The sequence below is a fragment of the Bos indicus x Bos taurus genome, chromosome X, assembly GCF_003369695.1.
Source record: "Bos indicus x Bos taurus breed Angus x Brahman F1 hybrid chromosome X, Bos_hybrid_MaternalHap_v2.0, whole genome shotgun sequence".
Classification (NCBI taxonomy): domain Eukaryota; kingdom Metazoa; phylum Chordata; class Mammalia; order Artiodactyla; family Bovidae; genus Bos; species Bos indicus x Bos taurus.
In genome coordinates this window covers 40,888,181-40,910,167 of record NC_040105.1, presented here as the reverse complement: position 1 = coordinate 40,910,167, position 21,987 = coordinate 40,888,181, and the positions used below count along the sequence as shown (strand labels likewise).

At 38.7% G+C, this 21,987-nt stretch overlaps 1 protein-coding gene across 14 annotated transcripts in view; it reads left to right on the top strand.

The window, feature by feature from the left end:
- The window catches only part of CASK (calcium/calmodulin dependent serine protein kinase), a 377,764-nt gene that overhangs the window by 162,810 nt on the left and 192,967 nt on the right, over nucleotides 1–21,987 (top strand). For all 14 annotated transcript variants that reach the window (XM_027534512.1, XM_027534509.1, XM_027534508.1 and 11 more), the window contains exon 4: nucleotides 21,242–21,319. In XM_027534512.1, coding sequence (XP_027390313.1) covers nucleotides 21,242–21,319 — 78 coding nt within the window. The remainder of the gene's footprint in view (nucleotides 1–21,241; nucleotides 21,320–21,987) is intronic.

Genomic DNA, 21,987 nt, shown 5'->3' with positions numbered 1-21,987 from the left:
GCTGTTTCCTTCTGCTTCTCTTATGTCACATTCCAGACAGAGAAAGAAAGAGAATACGAATGAATGAGTGAATTAATTTATCTATTAGCTCAGTTTCCTCTTTCTGTTGTAAAACCCTGTGTATCCTAAGGTATTGACCTGACCCCCTATGGATAACCTCCTTTTGAATTTGGCGTCTGTCCCATGTCCCACCTGGGCAAATCAAAGCCCACTTCGTTTCCATGCTTGGGCTAGGGTTCTAGGTGGAAGAGTTTAATTTTGGATGGGAAGCAGATTGACTATATGAGTGGTAAAGGAGGTAACCATTATGGGCAAGAGCATGTGGAATAGCGAGAAATGTGAGCCGGCTTATATGGTTGAGGCATCGTTAGTCATAGTGGGCTGTTACTTTGGAACGTGGTACAAGATGAGACAATGACTGGAGATGAGCTTGGACATATAATAGTAAAAAACCTTTGGTGATGGGTGTGACTGCACATGCTACACTAACTTGTCTATTGTCTGCGAATTCCTCTCAGGAACCCACTAAGGTTGACTACCCATTTTACAGATGAGAAGACTGCAGCTTAGGAGGCTGTGACTTGCTCAAGGTCCCAAAGTTGGTGTGCTGCAGCCAAGATTCTTGACAGTTTGACTCTAGAGCCCTCACTCTTTTATTGCTCTGATACATCTAGGGCTTGTGTTCCTACAGTAATTTTAGTATAAGTGCTGCTGAAGCAAGCACTGCTGCCATGTCAAGGATTTTAATATTAATACATCCATTCACATGTATTTATTGAATGCCTACAATGTGCCAGGCACTGTTCTAGGTTCTGAGGATTTCAGGTCAGTTCAGTCGCTCAGTCATGTCTGACTCCTTGCAACCCCATGAATCGCAGCACGCCAGGCCTCCCTGTCCATCACCAACTCCCGGAATTCACTCACATTCACATCCATCGAGTCAGTGATGCCATCCAGCCATCTCATCCTCTGTCATCCCCTTCTCCTCCTGCCCCCAATCCCTCCCAGCATCAGAGTCTTTTCCAATGAGTCAACTCTTCGCATGAGGTGGCCAAAGTATTGGAGTTTCAGCTTTAGCATCAGTCCTTCCAAAGAAATCCCAGGGCCGATCTCCTTCAGAATGGACTGGTTGGATCTCCTTGCAGTACAAGGGACTCTCAAGAGTCTTCTCCAACATCACAGTTCAAAAGCATCAATTCTTCGGTGCTCAGCTTTCTTCACAGTCCAACTCTCACATCCATACATGACCACAGGAAAAACCATAGCTTTGACTAGATGGACCTTTGTTGGCAAAGTAATGTCTCTGCTTTTCAATATGCTATCTAGGTTGGTCATAACTTTTCTTCCAAGGAGTAAGCGTCTTTTAATTTCATGGCTGCAGTCACCCACCATCTGCAGTGATTTTGGAGCCCCCCAAAATAAAGTCTGACACTGTTTCCACTGTTTCCCCATCTATTTCCCATGAAGTGATGGGACCATATGCCGTGATCTTCGTTTTCTGAATGTTGAGCTTTAAGCCAACTTTTTCACTCTCCTCTTTCACTTCCATCAAGAGGCTTTTTAGTTCCTCTTCACTTTCTGCCATAAGGGTGGTGTCATCTGCATATCTGAGGATTTAACAGTGAGTAATTCAAAATCAGTGCCTACATGAAACTTACATTCTCCTGGAAGAGACAAACTAACAAGTAAATGTGTGGTAATAATAGCCAGTAATGACAAGTGCTGCCAAGAACAAGGACCACATAAGGGATAAAGAGTGATGACGATGCTACTTCAGATAGGATGTTCGCATAGCCCTTTCTGAGGAGGTGACATGGGATCGGACTTTGAAGTTTATTCTGTAGGTGGTAGAGCACAGTGAAGTAATTCTACCAAGGTAATAATATAATCAGATTTTGTGCACCAGGGAGAGACCCCTAGACTCCATGTGAACCATGTAGTAGACAGTCGAAACTAAAGTCAACAAAGAATTCCAGGCAAGATGAGATTTTAGAGTTCAGCTTCTTCATTATAACAGAAACTGAGAGCCCATAAGAGGAAGAGAACTGGAGTCTAGCTCACCACATGGAATCCAGGGATGACACAGACACCCTCAGCCTAAACAGTAGCTAAGAAAAACTCTAGCCATCCTACATAAAAGGATAGCTCAGGGGGCCTAAAGAGAAAAACAAAAATAAGAAATCCCCAGTTAAGATTAGTGTTTGAATGAAATTTTCAAAGCATACAAGGAAAAACTAACATCCTGAAACAAACTCAACATAGGAAATTTTGTCTAAAGGAAATGGAACTAATAGGAAAATCTGAAAGGGACTTAAGCTTCCTCAAAAAGATAATGAGAACAGGTAACATTCATACAAGAGGCTGTTCTATTTGGTGAACATTGGAAAGTCCTTGAGAGCACATACGTGTGTGTGCACACACTGTATGTTGGGAATCAGTCTGGCCAAGTTGAAAGACAGTATTGAAGAACCAACATAGAACAAAGCATAGTTAGATAGAGACAGTAAGTATGAAAGAGAAGCTAAGAGTCATGGAAGCCACATTGAGAAGATCCAACATACATGAATTCAGACAGAATTCTAGAAGTAAAATGCAGAGAGAGTGATGATGAGGGGAGCCCTTACTCGAAAAGATGATAGTCCCAAACTTTACCCAATAGAAGAAAGACTGTCCCCTTCAGATAGAAATACGGTTTGGGGAAGAAAGTTGTGAATTAACTTTTGGCTCATCCGAGTGTGTGGCAATCGTGGGACTCCTACCTGGTGATGTGTGGTGCACAGCGACCATTTGAATCTGGCCCCCCAGGAGAAGAATCCAGGCTCAAGGTGAAGGTTAGGAGTCATAACCATTAGAACAGGGCCCATTTCACCTCTTGGTACTTCAGTTTCTGCCCAAGTACTTGCAAGAATGAAAGGAAATGAGGGAGTATTCTGATAAGCAAAACGCTGGATAGTCTTACCATCACCTTCATTGTCATTGTCATAAACTCTATTACAGAGTCTCAGGATGAGAGTTTAAGAGCTAGGATTCTGGAACCAGATTGCTTAGGTTCAAATCCTGACTGCTATTTTCTAACCATGTAACCTTGGACAAGTTATATAACATTTGTCTTAAGCCTCAATTTCCTCATCTGTACCTGTCTCTTTGTGTTGTTATGAGGATTAAATAAGTTATTACATGTAAAGCTCTTAAAATGGCACTTGGTTTATAGTTAAATGCTCAGTCTTTGTTATTAGCTATTATCGTATCTACATTTAACAGAAATCTTCAGTATCTTGTCCCAGAGGAGTGACTAGTGTGAAAATCACAGTCTATAAGGATAATAAACTTAGTTATCTATGCCTTCCTATAATACTCGAAGGATCTTTCTAGTTAACTGTTGACTTTTCTTTGTCCACATACAGAGTTCTGTTGCTGTTTGCAAATTGGCCATGATGTTATTTGAACATTCAAGAACTCCAATTTCTTTCTTTGTCATATTTGAAACTTGGAAATAATTCATGGGCTTGTGGAATCTTCTCATGAGGGCATAGGAATGGTTCTGTTTTTCTTGCTAAATTGAAACAATTTAATCTTGGGCAGATACCTATGATTATGCCTCTGTTTATATCTCTGGTTTTCTAAGTACCAACGTTAGCATCTTCATGTTAGCTAGGAACCTGCCTAGAAGTAAGAATTATACCAGCCAGTTTGATTTCAGAGTACAAATGGCGGTACCATGAAAACAAAATCAATAATTAACTGTGTGATGAGTTTTTAATCCCTGGTATGTTTGCCAAAGATGGGATCTTTTTCCAAATTAGGCCATCTTTCTCACATGCAACACTGCATCAGGGTGTGGCCTGATGATTTACTGTTCTTTAGATGTTCCTTGAGACAGATGAACTGAGGACGTGCCAGAGGTAGAACTGTCAAAGAATGGCCCCAAATCCTTGCATCCCACACATGGCTAGGAGAATCATGTCGCGGTTTTCGTATCTGCATCCCTGGAAAGAGTGCTCCCTCCTGTAGGCCAGGAACTTTCCTGCTAGTGATGGCAGGGACTGCACTGACGAACCTGCTTGCAAATGAAGAGAGGGCTTTGAGGAGCAAGACGCAGAACTGTATTTCTAGAGAGAAGAGGTGGGAAGAAGAGCTACAGAGACTTACAAAGAATCATACACATATTCCCCATACTGGAGTTATAGAAATGTATATAGGATAGAAAGTAAGCTGCAGCGGTGCCAAGTAATGATGCACTGATTATGAGTGACTTTGTTTTGAGTGGCAGAGGGTCTGTCTTGACTCTCACCTATGCAAGTAAGCAGGACTAGATCAGAGGTCTAACTTTTTTTGTTAAGAATTAATGAAGTTTAAAGATCTGGGGAGAGTAGGCAGGATAGAAAAGAAAGAAGTTCCAAGTACCCAGGCCTTTGGACACTTTGCCCTGTGCACATATACCAGGGGCCACATAGTAACCCGCTGTCCATGAGATTTTCCAGGCAAGAATACTGGAGTGGGTTGCCATTTCCTTCTCCAAGGGATCTTTCCGATCCAGGGATCGAACCTGGGTCTCCCACATTGCAGGCAGTTGCCTTACTCTCTGAACCACCAGGGAAGCCCTGTATAGTAACCAATGTCTTAAATGAACCCTGTAGACCTCATGCTGGGAGAAGAAACAAGGGTACTTTGGAAACTTAGTTCCTCACTAGCACCGTGAAACCATCTGTCTGTCTTCTGGTCAGAGGGGAAAGAAAGCACAGATGAGATCTCTTCATCTGTGAGGATTTGCAGTACTTTTTTAAAAGGCCCTTAAAGAAGTAGACTATTACTATCCTTTCAACAAACCACATAAGTCTATGCTAAAGCAAGGGAAAATTATGTATAAAAAGGTCATATATCAAACTTACAAGTTGCTAAATATGTTCTAACCTTCGATCTTGATTCAAAAAAAAAAGAACCTCCTCCTTCAAAAAAGCGTGGGGCTATACAGGGAGCTGAGAATCAAGAAGCTGAGGTTCTAGTTCCAATTGCCATGAATTAGCTACTGACCTAAAGCAAATCTTCCAATTAAACTTCCAGTTCTAAAATTCTGTCATATGACTTATCATGATTTTGTGGCTGGACGCCCCTCTTCCTCTTTTGGTTGTTCCTTCAGAGCTTTAACTGAAAGAGAAGTGTGTGTGTGTGTGTATGAGTGTGTGTGTGTGAGTGTGCATGTTGAAGGTTTGGGAGGTGCGTGTTTGGTAGAGGGGACTGGTGAGAACACTGAGGGCTAACAGTCAAGTTCTTACCTAGTAAACAGAACAGAAGTTGTGTTCACAACTGCCTTCCTCTCTTTTCTGAGAATTTCGGAAAACCAAACTGAGGGACATCTTGACATAAACAAATCCAGAGGTCTGCTGCTCTTGTCTTAGGATCCTTTGCTGTCATTTGTAACTGGAGTTTCCTCACCCACTAGGAGGCACCATTGTCAAACAGCATTGATAAGGAGTCAGGAAAATGGTGACAAATCAACCTTTGATATCTAGATAGGCCTTAGAACAACACTCAGTTTCTAAAACTTGATAAATAATATCTTACACTATATTTCAATTTTAGAAGTGGCAAATTCTTTCAAACCAGTCCTTTTTCAAAGAATCAGAATTTCTTGGGAGGGGGGTGGTATTAAAAGACTTTCAGTTCAGTTCAATTCAGTCGCTCAGTCGTGTCCGACTCTTTGCGACCCCATGAATCACAGCACGCCAGGCCTCCCTGTCCATCACCAACTCCCGGAGTTCACTCAAACTCACGTCCATCGAGTCAGTGATGCCATCCAGCCATCTCATCCTCTGTCGTCCCCTTTTCCTCCTGCCCCCAATCCCTCCCAGCATCAGGGTCTTTTCCAGTGAGTCAGCTCTTTACATGAGGTGGCCAAAGTACTGGAGTTTCAGCTTTAGCATCAGTCCTTCCAAAGAACACCCAGGGCTGATCTCCTTTAGAATGGACTGGCTGGATCTCCTTGCAGTTTTAGAGATTACTAAATCGAATCACATCATTTTATTGAGGAGTCATTGTCAACTCAAGGTTGAAAGGTTAAGTAGCACGAGCTAGGTGCCACAAGCAGTTGAAGGTAGACTTGAGAACAGAACCCACAGGAAGGGGTCATTTCTCATTGATTTTGACTGTCTTGTGTCTGAAACCTCTTCCGATATTTGAAGAAAATCCCATCTTATGAGTCTTGACGGAGGACAAAGCCCAACTTCTACTATAGAAGCTGAAAATGCCAGGTGTTTGCTCTCCTTGGCCATTGGGATATGAGAATATGATACGGGTTTCATGAGTCAGAGACATCCACTCATGATGTAATAGCTACTGACAAAAAAACAAGGGCCATGTGGAACTCTCAGGTAATAGCAGGTACAATCACTGGTATAGCTGAAGTAGCACTCTGGAAGGCCTCCAGCACCTAGCATTAACAGATACAGTGGTGCAAGCTGCTGCAGCTGGTGTAGAACAGCTGCAGTGGTGCCCTCGTCAGATCAGTTCAGGGTTTTGTTTCTGACAGCACAGCACCAGTCTTGATTTCACAGACATCTCTACCACTCTGAGCAATCCAGTGTCCTATTAATAAACTCCTTTTCTGCCTAAGTCAGCCAGAGTTGGTTTCTGTTTCTTGTAACTAACAACCTTAATTGACCCAGCATTAAGGAATAAGAATAAGTAGAGGAGGGGTGGCCGAAGACACCATTCCAAGAAGGGAAGTCAGTGGCCTTGATGCTGCTGCTGCTGCTGCTGCTGCTAAGTCGCTTCAGTAGTGTCTGACTCTGTGCGACCCCATAGATGGCAGCCCACCAGGCTCTACCGTCCCTGGGATTCTCCAGGCAAGAACACTGGAGTGGGTTGCCATTTCCTTCTCCAATGCAGGAAAGTGAAAAGTGAAAGGCAAGTCGCTCAGTCGTGTCCAACTCTTCGTGACCCCATGGACTGCAGCCCACCAGGCTCCTCCGTCCATGGGATTTTCCAGGCAAGAGTGCTGGAGTGGGGTGCCATTGCCTTCTCCACAGTGGCCTTGATAAGTAGTTGTAAAATCTGTGGTTGGACTGTTCCCACTTGTACCTTAGGATATCAGGCACAGCATAGGAAGGCTGTAAGATTAGGCATGGAGCCGGGGGTGGGGTAAAAATTGAGGGCTGGCCAAGGGCTGGATATCCCAAGATGCCACATTCTGGTAAGGAAATCCAAGGAACCCAAGAATATTTAATAGATCCTAAACTTCTAGGCCCTTATGAATCATGGTCAAAGGTTAGAACATATTTAGCAATTTGTAAGTTTCATGTATAATTTTTTAATATTTAAACATATGGCATCATGGACTTCAATTGGTACACTTGTTTCAGGCCCTCCAAATGCTCCAGGTTGGCCTAAACTAAGGGAGGCCTCACATGTGGGTCAGAACAACTTTGAATCTTTACCCTGCTGTGTGGTTTAGTCACTCAGTCATGTCCAACTCTTGTGACCCTATGGACTGTAGGCCACCAGGCTCCTCTGTCCATTGGATTCTCCAGGCAAGAATACTGGAGTGGGTGTTCTTTCCTTTCTCCAGGGGATCTTCCCGACCTAGGAATCGAACCTAGGTCTCCTGCACGGCAGGCAGATTCTTTACTGACTGAGCCACCAGGGCTGATCCAAGGCAAAGTTGTGAGGTAGAACAGTGTGTGCAGTGTGCTCTGTCTTCGCTCTTGATGACCATGACCTTTCCCTTCCTTTGATGCTCTCTCTCTCCTTGTGTCTACCCATGCTCAGTTGAAGAGCTTCTTGGTACATCTATTCCTTCACAGAGCTGTGAGCCAGTACCCTTCAGATGTTACCTAATCTGCAGCACCCAGCCGTGGTAGGCTTGATTTTAGACAGTACTAAACATTCAGACCCACAAAATACCTCAGACCACCTTTGGCATTTGATCCACTTAGAAGGATACAGGACAAAAAATACTGCTTGCCAGCCAGTGCCAGGCATTTCTCTTCAAAGGAGTCCTTTCAGCAGGACATACAAAGTGCAGTAAATATAATAGGAAAAGAAGGATTTTTAAATAGTGTTGAGAAAATGCATTAGCAATTCAGAAGTCAGTTTAGGTCTAACCCCTCCCACCAAAAAAGAAAACCACAGACAGAATAGAGTTTATATAAACAAGTCATAGGAAAGCTAGCAAAAAAATTAAAATTATTTGACAGATCTTTGGCAAGCTTTTATGACTTCAAAGGACTGAGATTCACAAAGGAAAACATCAGTAGATTGAGCTAAAATTGAAAAAAAACTAGAAAATTAATTTGCTTCAATATTGGCATATAAAAGGGTTATATTCTACTAGACACAGATAAAGAAAGCTCACCCCAATGGAAGGGAAGATATTAAGCTTCACATACAAATGGGCAGGGACAGTTCCCACCAAAATAAATGCAGCTTGTACATAGACATAGAGGGATATGCTCAGTCATTTTAATGTACTTGATAATATATCAAAATTGCTTTATTAAGAATTCCCATTGCAGGGCACATTTCCCTTCTCCACTGAAGAGATGAAGATTTCTATATATTTCCATATTATAGTTAATAAGCCTGTATAAATACCTTCTCTGGTCCCTGTCTGTTCATGTGAAAGAATGTAATATTGTACCTTAATTTTCAAAATAGATGGGAGAGGAGCACTTGGCTCCAATTATGACCCCTTGAGTATTTCCACAATCTCCTCCAAACCCACCTAACATGTTGACTCATTTTTTTAGTGCTCCCAGCTTTATTGTTGTTGACTTGTCAGAGAAAATGCCTTGAAATACTGCTCTCCTCTTAACTACCTTGTAGTCTTCACCACGCCCCCGCTTGCTCGCTTTCTGTCATTCTCATGGCTCCACTTTTCCCTTTCCCCTCTACTTTTCTTCAAGACCCATCTCAGAAGCTGCCAACTCCACAAAGGCTGTCTGAATCCCTCCAAGACACACCCTTTCCTTCCATCGAAATTCTAATATGCACTGTTATAACTCCTCCCCAAATTAACTTAGTTTAGATGGGTGAAAGTGAAAGTCACTCAGTCGTGTCTGACTCTTTGTGATCCCACGGGTATAGTCCATGGAATTCTCTAGGCCAGAATACTGAAGTGGGTAGCCTTTACCTTCTCCAGGGGATCTTCCCAACCCAGGGATCAAACTCAGGTCTCCCATACTGCAGGTGGATTCCTTACCAGCTGAGCCACCAGGAAAGCCCAAGAATACTGGAGTGGCTAGCCTATCCATTCTCCAGCGTATCTTCCTGACCCAGGAATCAAATCAGGGTCTCCTGCATTGCAGGCAGATTCTTTACCAACTGAGCTATCAGGGAAAGCCCATTTTAGATGGGGAAAGGGTTTTTTAAAAAAAAAGATCGTGTGTCTATGACTCCTCTCTCTTTCAGAAATGAATTCACTGCAAAAGTATTTGTGAATATTCATCAATATGTGGGATATTATGAAGTGATAAAAGGCTTGTTTATGCCTTCATGTTATTTATAGTCAAACTATGCAAACCAGTCAAGTGCCTATCCATGAAATAAATAATAATAATAATTGGCAACATAGTTCTAAGTGACCATAGAGAGGCACAGATTCTTAGGGCCCTAAGAGATCAGGAATGCGGGAGACCTGGGTTCGATCCCTGGGTTGGGAAGATTCCCTGGAGAAGGAAATGGCAACCCACTCCAGTATTCTTGCCTGGAGAATCCCGTGGACGGAGGAGCCTGGTAGGCTACAGTCCATGGGGTCGCCAAGAGTCGGACACGACTGAGAGACTTCACTTCACAAGAGATCAGTAGAGGAAACATTTGGGAGCTGGAAAAGGCAGGCTGGCTTGTACAAAGTTGATTAAGAGCATCAACATAAGTGTAGGAGAGAGAGAGGTGGAAGAGTGGAGAGAGGACATTTCCAGCAAGATCATAAAGCATAAAAGTATTGAGAAAAGATGATGGGACATTTGTGAAGATGTCAAGACAGTACCACAAGAAAAGCCCTGAATTAGAAGAAAATAAAACGAAGTTGTGGGTATTTCTAATCAATAGAGATTGATTTGTGTATGCAAGGATTAAAGCATCTGTCAGCAAACTTACGTATAGAGAATTCATTTAAACCATATCAACAATCAAGTATTTACATGTATCATCTGGAAGGATGAAAATGGAGGCTTTGCATTTCAAAGATACCACTAGATTGTTCTAGAGCATGGGTTCCCCATGACACCATGAAAATGTGATTGTTCAGAGCCCTCCTTCATACTATGACCTTCTTAGCTATAATCTCTTGTCTTCCATTAAGTGACTCAGAACCTTGAACAGAAGTTAGAAGTTTCCCTCTTTGTAAACTGAACATTTGGGTGCATGGTCTCTAAAGTCAAACTGCCTGAGTTTAAATCCTGGCTCTGCCACTTACTAGCTATGTGATGTCTTAGGCAAGTTACTTAATGTCTGCTGTTTCTCAGTTTTCTCATAAGTGAAATAAGGGCGGTAAAAATACTTAACTTCATAGACCTCTTGTAACTGTTAAATGAATTAGTGCACATAAAGCACTTAGAAAATACCTGTCACATAGTAAGCACTCAATAAATCCTAGCTTTATTACAACAAAGCAAGATTATTTGCTTTTGAACTGTATATAGAAAAAATCATGCAGTTTACGTTTTAAGATTTAACCAAATTTTTGTGTACCTATAGCTAATTTCTTTTGATCACTATTTAATAGTCTATTTTGTAAATATATTAATATTTTATCCATTCTACTACCAATGGACATTTGGATTGTTGACATCTAGGGACTATTGTGAATAGTACTGCTATGAACATTCAGGTCCACAGAAGCACATATTTATTTGAAGAGACTGTCTTTGCCCAATACTCTGCAGTTACTTTTTTGTCCTATATCTAGCATCCATATGTGTGTGTGTGTGTTTCTAGGCTTGCTCTTATGTTCTACTATCCTGTTTGTCTATCCTAGTGTCAATAGCGTACAGCTTTAATTATTAAGCTTTGTATTATAAAATTTTGAAGTAGAGCAAATCTTCCCACCATTGTTCTCCCAAAATACTTGGATCTTCTTGTTCTTTTGCATTTCCATATACATTTTAGATTCTGCTTAACAGTTTCTAATATGATACCTGTTGGGATGTTGATTGGAATTCCATTGAATTTATGCTTTAACTTGGGAAAGATGAGCTGTTTACAGTACTGAGTCTTCCAGTCTGTGAACAAGATAATTTTCTTTCCATTTATTTTAGTTGTTTAATTTCTCTTAAAAAAATCATATTCTTCTGTCTAGAGATCCTACACATCTTTTTATTTGATTTATTCCTGTGCTCTTTAATGAAAAAAAAATTTTTAATTTCATTTGTTTTATGTCAATAATTTTACTAAATTCTGATTCATTTTCATTTTTCCTTAGATTATTTTGAATATTCTGCATATACACTTATACCATCTGTAAATAATGATGATTTGTTTCTTCCTTTTCAATTCTTATACATTTCATCTCTTTATCTTGCCCTTACTGCTCTGGCTAGAACCTTCACAATATTGTTAAATTGTTGGGGTAGACATTTTTGCCTTCTTCAATTTAAGAATTTCTTAAGATTTAAATCCATAGTTTTATTAAATATTTTTTCCTTTTATTGAGGTGGTCACTATTTTTTCTTCCTTAATCTATCTCAGTGTACAGAATTCTATTAATTGAATTCCAAATGTTAAAACAGTTTTGCATTCCTTTGGTAAACCCATCTTGGTCCTGTTACAGTTTTTCAATATAGCTCAGTATAGTTTCGTTTGGCTTATTTGCATCTATGTTCATTAGTGAGATTGGCCATTAATTTTCACATGCTGTCCTTAACAGGTTTTATATCTAGTTTACGCTAGCTTCATAAAATGAATTGGAAACTGTTCCTGCTTTTTATTTATTTCTCCTCCCAGTGTTCAGTAGAACTTGTGAGAAATACCATCTAGGCCTAGAGTTTTCTATGCCAGAAGGTTTTTAATTACTATTTCAGTTCCTTTAATTAGTAAAGAATTACTTAGGTTTTCTAATTCTTTTTGTGTTTTAATGAGTTTTATTTTTCTAGAAATTTGTCCATTTCATATAAATTTTCAAATTTTTGGCATAAAGTTTTGATATCATCTTTTTAATGTCTGCAGGATATAGAATTCCTCCTTTTTCATTCTTCATACGGGCTGCTGTATATGTCTATTTTTTAATTCAGGCTTGCCCAAAATGTATCATTTCACGAGAAACAACTTTTAACTTTGTTAATCCTCCCAGTATCTGTTTGTTTTCCATGTCATTGGTTTCTATCCTTATTTCCCTCTAATTTGTTTGACTTTAATTTGATGATTTTATATAACTTATGGAGATGGATGCTTATCATAAATCTTGAACATTTCTTCTTTTAGAATATTAATATATGCATTTATAGCATATAAGTTTTGATGCATTGATTTTCCTTATTATTCAGTTTTAAATATTTTCTCATTTTCTAATGATTTTATTCTGAGATCTGTGTAATAAAATTGGTTCAGTTTTTTTTTATTATTCAGTTCTCAAAATTGGGATTTTTCTAGTTCACTTGTATAAATCTTTTCCAAGAATATTTTTTTGCTTTGCCTTTTGCCCTGTTTTTTCTTCATTAATTTCTGCTCATTATCATTTCCTTTTTAAATAGAACAGATTTAATTTGCTGTTCTATTAAAAAAATTTCTCCTGGTGGAATGTCACTGACTTCAGCTTTTATTTTCTAATATTTTACATCAGTGTTTGTAATATTTATGTTAAATTTAAATAATTTTTAAAGTATTAAGACTGCCTTATAAATACTATTTTAACAACATACTGAAGGAATATTTTTGCATTTTATTTTTTAACATTTAGAACTGTTTTTAGTATGACAAAAATGGTAATACCTGTTCTTTTTTTTTTTTTAAGTAAAAAGGAAACAAAAAATCCAGAGTCCTACCCATTTACTCTTTAACACTGTGTTGTAATATCCAAAAATTTCTCAATACATTTGAATGCACATAGATAATGCATATATGTTTGTACATCTTAAATTATTATGGACATCTTTCTATATCAATAAATATACTTCTATAGCATCATTTTAATGGCAGCATAATATCCTACTCTGTGGATTTACCATAGTTTATTTAATCATTCTCTTTTTGTTGGGCATTTAGGTTTTTTCCCATTTCTCCCTATTAAAAATAGCTGTGATAAACCTTTTCATTAAAACTCAGCAAATAATCTGATTATTTCCCTTGGAATGAAATCATTGGGTCAAAGGACATGCCCATTTTTAAGACCTTTGTCTAGCATTATAAAATTGTCCACTGAAAAGGTTGTATTAATGTATTTTATTTGTCATCAGTGGGTTACCTGATACAAGATAAGTTTCTCCAGCACTGAGGAGTGTGTGTTGTGGGGATGGGGCTGTAGCTAGCTTTCCATACTGGAAGATTGGACCTATGCCCCAACTTCTTCTTTCAGCCATTTTTATATTTCTGGGTTTAATAATGGCAACACCCCAGTCTTGAAATGTAATGCCTCAATCTTGCATGAGTTTTGATATGTAGTTTTTATTGTCATTATTAGAAATACTAGAAATGCTTTTTAATTTTCAGTGTGATTTCGCCTTTGATTCATAGGTTATTTAGCATGTATTTCTCAATTTCCAAACATTTGGGAATTTTCTAGTTATTTTTTAAATTTCTAACTTAACTATATTGTGATTAGAAAACATACTCTGCTTGCAGTTCTTTAAATTTTGTTAGGTCTTAGAAATCCACTTCTGCAATATCTTGAGTTGTAATCCAAACTAGTATTTTGTGTGTGTGTGTGATATCACTTTTACTTGAAAGAATGACTAACAGACAAGCCACAGTTACCCAAACTTGAGTATGTGGCAGACATTCAATTTAAAAAATGAACAAAGCGAGCCTGCTGCTTCCAGGGAAATAACTCATCAGTTGTTGCTGATGATCAAATTCAAAATTTTCAAGTGAAAACTAGAATTTTGGAAAACTTATATCTGCCACAATGAGCTTAACAGCTTCCCAGGGCTTAAAGGGGCGTGTGTGCATGCGTGTGTGCATACACTCAGTCATATCCAACTCTTTGCAGCCACATGGACTGTAGCCCACCAGGCTCCTCTTCCTATAAGTTTTTCCAGGCAAGAATACTGCAGTGAGTTGCCATTTCCTCCTCCAGGGGATCTTCCTGACCCAGGGATTGAACCTGCATCTCCTGCATTGGCAGGTGGATTCTTTACCACTGAGCCACCTGGGAAGCACCCCAGGACTTAAAGAATGTTTCTAATGTAATCAGCAGTGATTTTTAATATCATGTAATCAAACATGTCAATATTAGGAAATTCTGCATAACTCAGTGGACCAGTGTTTTTCAAATGACTAATGCATAATGTTTTGGGGGACTTCCATGGTGGCTCAGATGGTAAAGCGTCTGCCTACAATGTGGGAGACCCGGGTTCAATTCCTGGGTCGGGAAGATCTCCTGGAGAAGGGAATGGTAACCCACTGCCTCATGTGGAGAGTTGACTCATTGGAAAAGACTCTGATGCTGGGAGGGATTTGGGGCCGGAGGAGAAGGGGATGACAGAGGATGAGATGGCTGGATAGCATCACCAACTCAATGGATGTGAGTTTGAGTGAACTCCGGGAGTTGGTGATGGACAGGGAGGCCTGGCGTGCTGCAATTCATGGGGTCGCAAAGAGTCGGACACGACTGAGTGACTGAACTGAACTGAATGCATAATGTTATAAAGTTATACACAAAGGTAAAAGGTCTATTCAAAGAAAAAGAACTTAGTAGTTGACCTAGAAATTAAAGTATACCTCCTAACTTATAAGTTATTGTTGTCAAGTATTTATATTTAAAATCAGTAAATCTCCTCCTGGCATACCCCATCCCACCCCACTACCTACCTCTCTCTATTTCTGAACAGTAACTGTTTTATATGATTTCTCTCTCTCTCCAGAGAGAGACTGAGAAAATAGTTGTTTTTTATACAATCATTGTTCATTTAGATTCACCTACATATTTACATTTTATGTTTTCCATGCCTTGCTGAATCTCTGAGTTTTCTTCATATTTCTTCTTCCTGAGGAATATTCTTTTATATTTCCTTTAGGGATAGATATGCTCGTGGCAAATTATCTCAGTATTTTACTTATCTGAATTGTTTTTCCACCTTCATTCTGTAAAGATTTTTTTCTTTTTATTTAATTGGAGGCTAATTACTTTACAATATTGTAGTGGTTTTTGCCACACACTGACATGAATCAGCCATGGGTATACATGTGTTCCCCGTCATTCTGTAAAGATTTATTAAGTGAGAAGAGAAGGTTATATTGGCAGTTATTTTGAGACACTTTTCCACTGTTTTCCGGCTTCCACTGTTGCTACTGAAAGTCAGCTATCAGTCTGATAGTCTGTTGTTTTCACTGTTTTTGAGATTGTCTATGTTTCTTTGTTTCCTGCAGTTTTCAGTGGTATACAGCTAACTATAGATTTCTTTTTCTTCCTTGATGTTTAATGGGCTTTTCAAATCAGTGGATTGATATCTTTAATCATCTCTGGGTAATTATCAGTCATTATATTTTTAGTATTGTTTCTGCTCCATTTTCTTTTCACTTTTTAAACTTCAATGAAATATATGCTGACTTTCAAAGTAATCTTTTACATTCCTTAATCTCACTTTTATTTTTTCCATGTTTTGTCTCTCCTTGCTTCAAGCTGATTATTTTCTAGTTCACTACTTTTCTCTTTGACTATCTAATCTGTTCAAAGTCTTAATTTTTATTTTTTTCTGTTCTTAAATTTCTTCTTGCTGCTTTTTCAAATCTATAGTGTCACTTTTGATTATTTCTTTCTTACTGAATATTTAAAATTCAGCTTTTATCTCCATGGTAAGCATTGGGGTTTTCCTATGCTACTGATAAGACATACCAGAATATATTGTATACTGCAGTTTTCAAAATGCAACTCTTTATGTTTCCACCCTGGAGTATGAGATATTTTGTCAGAGCCTTACCCCTTGGTGGACTCTTCTGTGGTTTGTGAGAAGAAGAGCACTTTCTCTCCTCTTGGATCACCCTGTAAATCTGCATCAGTGAAGTTGCTCAGTCGTGTCTGACTCTGCGACCCCATGGACTGTAGCCTACCAGGCTCCTCAGTCCATGGAATTTTCCAGGCAAGAGTACTGGAGTGGGTTGCCATTTCCTTCTCCAGGGGATCGTCCCAACCCAAGGATCGAACCCGGGTGTCCCGCATTTCAGGCAGACGCTTTACCATCTGAGCCACCAGGGAAGCCCGTCCCTTCTCTAGAGTTCCCCAGAAGTGAAACCTCTTGCCTCCACAGCTGCCTTCTTTCCATAACCCCTCCATATCCCCAGGGCAGAAGCAGCTCTTGCTTCCCTCTTTGAGTTCTAATCCTTTCTCTGTTCTCGTAGGTGGTTTTTCACTGTTTATGCTGTTAATTCTTTAACACTTAAAAAATTTTTTATTGGGCTGGCCAGAAAGTTTGAGTTTTTCCGTACCCAATATTTCATCTAGATTTTGTGGTTGTTTTTATCATCTTCAGGGGAAATGCTGATCAGAGAAATCCAGATTTGATCTGTTCTTTACAGTGCTCCTCAAAGAACAGTTTGCAGACAAATTCTAGTCTACCAGTCATTTACCACTTTATAATGAAATAAGAACAGAAATTGGGTATAAACATCTAGCAACTGTTAGAATAATTTATGTTGCTGTGAAATCATAGCATGGTTTTGTATGTTGTAAAAAATGTATTAGCTCTTAATATACTAGAGTGTGTGTGGGGAGGGGGGTTGGTGAAAGGTAGTCCTTCATCACAGTTGGGCTTCCCTGATGGCTCAATGGTAAAGAATCCACTTGCAATGCAGGAGACACAAGTTCAATCTCTGGGTCAGAAAGATCCCTTAGAGAAGGAAATGGCAACCTACTACAGTATTCTTGCCTGGGGAACCTCATAGACAGAGGAGCCTGGCGGGTCTGTAGGGTCACAAATGAGTCAGACACAACTTAGCAACTAAACCACCACCATGATCACAGTTAATTTGAGAGGCGCTTCTTCATACAAGAAGCTACTAGTCTCCTACGAGCCTTCTCTTTCTCTGCTTTTATAGAATACATTGTAGAGGAGGAAAGAAAACTTTCTATATACTCTTAATTAAGTACCTGGGGCCTGCAAATTAAACAGACAAATGGCAAAATAACAGGAGAGAAGATTTTCATTTACACTTGGTGGGCAATAGGGAGCGGGCATACGCACAGGAAAAAGTGAAACCCACAGAGACCCAGAGACTTATATACCATTTTAACAAAGAGGTAAAGTGAAGAGACTAGACAAAGGAAGGAGAGGGTAGTTTGGGTATCTAGGGTCGGAAGTAAACTGTAGGAAGGTAATCAGGAAATATATGGTAAAAAAGAGTTCTTTAATAAGGTTTGTTACACAGGTAAGAGTGGTTTTCTTCTTCCTGGTACATGAGAGGGGAACACCTTTACAAAAGGAAATTTCTGTCATTTTAATAAAGGGAAATTAATGTCCCATTTGTAAGCAGAATGGAGGAGAGTAGAGTGTTTTCATGTATCTGCTGATTTTCAGTTGCCTTCAGCTCAAAATAATCCTCTGCTAAAGTGGCATATTTGGGGCTGGAATATTTTGATCCCTTCCACATACTTACAGCCATACCTTGTCCCTCTAGACCTGTGATCTGTTTTGTTTGTTTGGAGCATTTGTTTTTGGATAATGTTTAAATTTTTTATAAGTAATGCATATTTATTACAGAAGTTTTAAAATTCAGATAGTTGAAATGAGGGGCAGTTAAGATCATTCATAATCCTACCACTTTTCACAATTCAGAGTAAACATCCCATAGTTTTTCTCTGGGTTTAGTATAGAAACATTCCCCATACTCTTCCATAGCAGGATTTCTTCTCTCTCGTTTCATTCCCTCAGAATGGAACCAACTAAGGAAATTCAGAGTATGCTTATTGAAGCTTCTTGGCAGCCTCAGAAACACCCTAAGATGGGAAACCAAAGAGAAAACCAATAAGAGAAGCCTTATAATTGTTTTTAAAAGCATATTATCAAGTAAAGTTTGTCAAGAATTAGGACATTGAACTTTTTGTTCAAGATTATTATACTGGGATTGTATGTTTTATGAATATGTATATTTAAAGTTTCTATGATGAGTAAAATTTGCATAAAAGTATTTTTAGCTTATATTTCTATATCATGAAATTTTGAATTAATGGATTGCCTTTTACTTTAATATCAATTAACATTACAAATGACTAATCAAATAGCTTTAATAATTGAAAAATTACTTTCACAGTAATGACTTACTTTCAGACTAAAGCCTCAAAGAGCATGCATGCATGTTTTAAACATTATATAGGCGGTTTTGTTTGGTACCCCTGGTTATGAACCATTGTATTAAAAAATGTATAATAGCCAAAAGATACCATTTATAATAGCAACTAAAAATATAAAATGCCTTGGGGTGGGGAACCCAATAATCAATATTTGGAACCAATATGAAGAAAACCTTGAAATTCTAACTCAGAGACATAAAAGGAAATGGAGATGGATATCATATTCACAGATGAGAATGTTAGGAAAATGTTAATTTCTACTTGTTAATCTATAAATATAATACTGTTTCAGCAAAATATTTTTTTAAAACTTTATAGTGTTTGAGAAATTGATTTTAAATTTCAGCTGTGAGAAAAAGAAAATCTCATAGGAAAATGTTGGCAAAGAGTAATGACTAAATGAGACTTATTTTGCCAAATACTAAAATGGATACTATTGCAGAATTAAAATTGGTATCAGACTAGATACCAAAATAGTGGAAAAGAGTACAAACCTAAAAATAATCTCGTATGTGTATATGCATATGTAGAAATTGTCATTTCAATTACTAGTATTTTCACATATGTCCAGGAAAATGAATCGATTCATGCTGGTAACTGTAGCCCAGGGCAGTAAGTGATTTCCAGTTATTTCCCACTGACTGGTTCCCTCTTTAAATGTTTGCCTCTCACCATCTTACTACCTTCTCCCACCCTTAGGATTTTTCCCCCTTTCAGATCCCTCCAAAAAGCCTTCCTCTGGCTCTAAGGATTCTTATTGCTTTATGATGCAATCAGTTTAGCTCTCTCCTTTGCCCAACTCTTCTCTCATCTAAGATGCATAGTGCTTATCCTCACATTTTGCAATTAAAAAGGAAAAAGGCTAAACAAAACTATAATTCCCTCACTATGTGTTTTTAGTCTTCACAAATCAACCATCCAAGCTTAAACTGCAGCCAGCTTTAAAAATAGTGCTTTTCTTCTCCCCACAACACAAAGAAATGAAAAATATTCAGCCTCTCTAGTAATCAAGGAAATGTAAATGAAAGCATTTATGGGTGACTTTTTTTCCTCCTATCTGATTGGCAAAGATTAAAAAGAATACTCATCCTAGGAGAGGCAAGCAAGGTAGGAAAGAACACTCTCACACTCGGTAGTTGCGGAGTAAATTGTTGAAAGTTTTCCAGTAGTATATGTATCAAAAGCATTCTTTCTATGCCTCTTGACCTAGCAACTCTGCTTGTAGGACTGTTGCAGGTGATCAGGGTTGTTCACATAGATGCATGATCACATTCATCTGGGTTTTATTTCTGATGATGCAAAATAGACCCTGCCATACTTCAGAGTAGACTGAGCCATCATAAAAATTAGTTTAGAAAAGAATCCTATTGAACATTGGAAAAAGTTCATTGGCCGTGAAATGAAAACTAGGTAAACTTGGTGAAGCTTTGTATAAATGTGAAAGTATTTTCATGTAATATGGTCAACTAATCATTAAATATTTACTGTGTGCCTAGTATTCTGCCAGGTTTTAGGTGGAAATATGTTGAAAGTATAAAATATACTTGTTCTTTTAGAACTTCATCCTATGTTTGAACTGTTGAGCTTGAATATGTATATTTGTTCCTTGCACACTTAGTAGATGTAGCTGTAGATAATGGAAAGAGCATTGAATATAGGTAGGGATTTGAATTCTGTCCCTGTCACATACATGTCTACTCACTTAGACAAATTATTTGAGAACATGAAGGATGCTGACCTCATGGGATGATAGTAAGAATGAAGGGAAATAAAACAAGGAATGCTTTCCATGATGCTGGAAGAATAGTAATATTAGTAATGATTAGTAATGATTATTAATTAATTAGTTATTGGATTTCCCTGGTGATTCAGTGGTTAAGAATCTGCCTTGTAATGCAAGGGACACGAGTTCCATCCCTGGTCGGAGATGCCCTGACCCACAATGCCCCACAGCGTTTTGCCAACAAAGGTCTGTATAGTCAAAGCTATGGTTTGTCCAGTAGTCATATACAGATGTGAGAGCTGGACCACAAAGAAGGCTGTTGTAGTTGTTCAGTCCCTCAGGCCTGTTACACTCTTTGCAACGCCATGACTGCAGCAAGCCAGGCTTCCTTGTCCTTCACTGTCTCCTGGAATTTGCTCAAACTCATATCCATTGACTCAATGATGCCACCCAACCATCTCATCCTCTATTGCCCCCTTCTCCTCTTGTCCTCAGTCTTTACAGCATCAGGGTCTTTTCTAATGAATCAGCTTTTAGCCTCAGGTGGCCAAAGTATTGGAGTTTCAGCTTCAGCATCAGTCCTTCCAATGAATATTCAGGACTGATTTCCTTTAGGATTGACTGGTTTGATCTCCTTGCTGTCCAAGGGACTCTCAAGAGTCTTCCCTAGCACCACAATTCAAAAGCATCAATTCTTCGGCACTCAGTCTTCTTTATGGTCCAACTGTCACATCCGTACTTGACTACTGGAAAAACCATAGTTTTGACTACACGGGCCTTTGTTAGCAAAGTGATGTCTCTGCTTTTTAATACACTGTCTAGGTTTGTCGTAACTTTCCTTCCAAGGAACAGGTGTCTTTTAATTTCATGGCTGCAGTCACCGTTCATAGTGATTTCAATATTAAGATGGTTATAATGTCCTTTATAATTGGTATCTATTTTTCATCAAAAGAAGGAGACTTAAATAATTTATTATAATCTTTAGCTGTAAGTCAACTAAAAACTTACTTACAATGTATTCGCTTTCAATGTTTTCTTCCTGAAATTTTCTCTTTCCTTATCTTCTTTTTCACATCTCTCTACAGTATGGATGGAGCAGATCTGTGTTTTGAAATCGTAAAACGAGCTGATGCTGGTTTCGTATACAGTGAAGCTGTCGCCAGGTATGTAATTTGTATCAACTTCCCAAAGTAAAGGTAGAAGTAAAAGGGAGCTGGCAAGGAAATCATATGAAGCATCCTGCTCTTTGAATGACAAGCAGGCTGCCACTCTTACAAGGAGCATCTCTTAATGTGCCTTAGTGGAACCAAACAGTGACTGGAAATGCAAAATATTAAACAGTGGATTTATTTATATGGATTTAGAATTTAACATCACCACTGCCATCTTTTCCATTTCTGATGACTTTTATACAAGGAGGAATTTTATAGGTCAGGAACTATGTAGAAGGAAACTTGGGGATTTTTTGGTGTGTGTTTGATTTTTGCTTTTTAGCAGATGTGCCTCTTTAGTTCTTCAGTTTGCCTTTTAGTGATAGCAGATTGTTTTGTGACCAGTTAATCTGAGAAAAAGCACGGAACAGCAGAAGAACAGAAATAACAGCACAGTTTTTCTGCTGAATATATTGGATCTCCCAATCAAGTAGTCATCATTGTTCCAAGAGAAGTAGTTCCTACTCAAAATAAAGATTTAATATGAAAAATCACAGGAGCCATGCACTGGGTCACTTGCCTATAGATTTGGAGCAGTACAGCTTTCTGCTTTGGTGACAATCATATCATAAATACCCACTCCAATAAGTTGCCTTTTTAATACATGAGTTACAGCAACC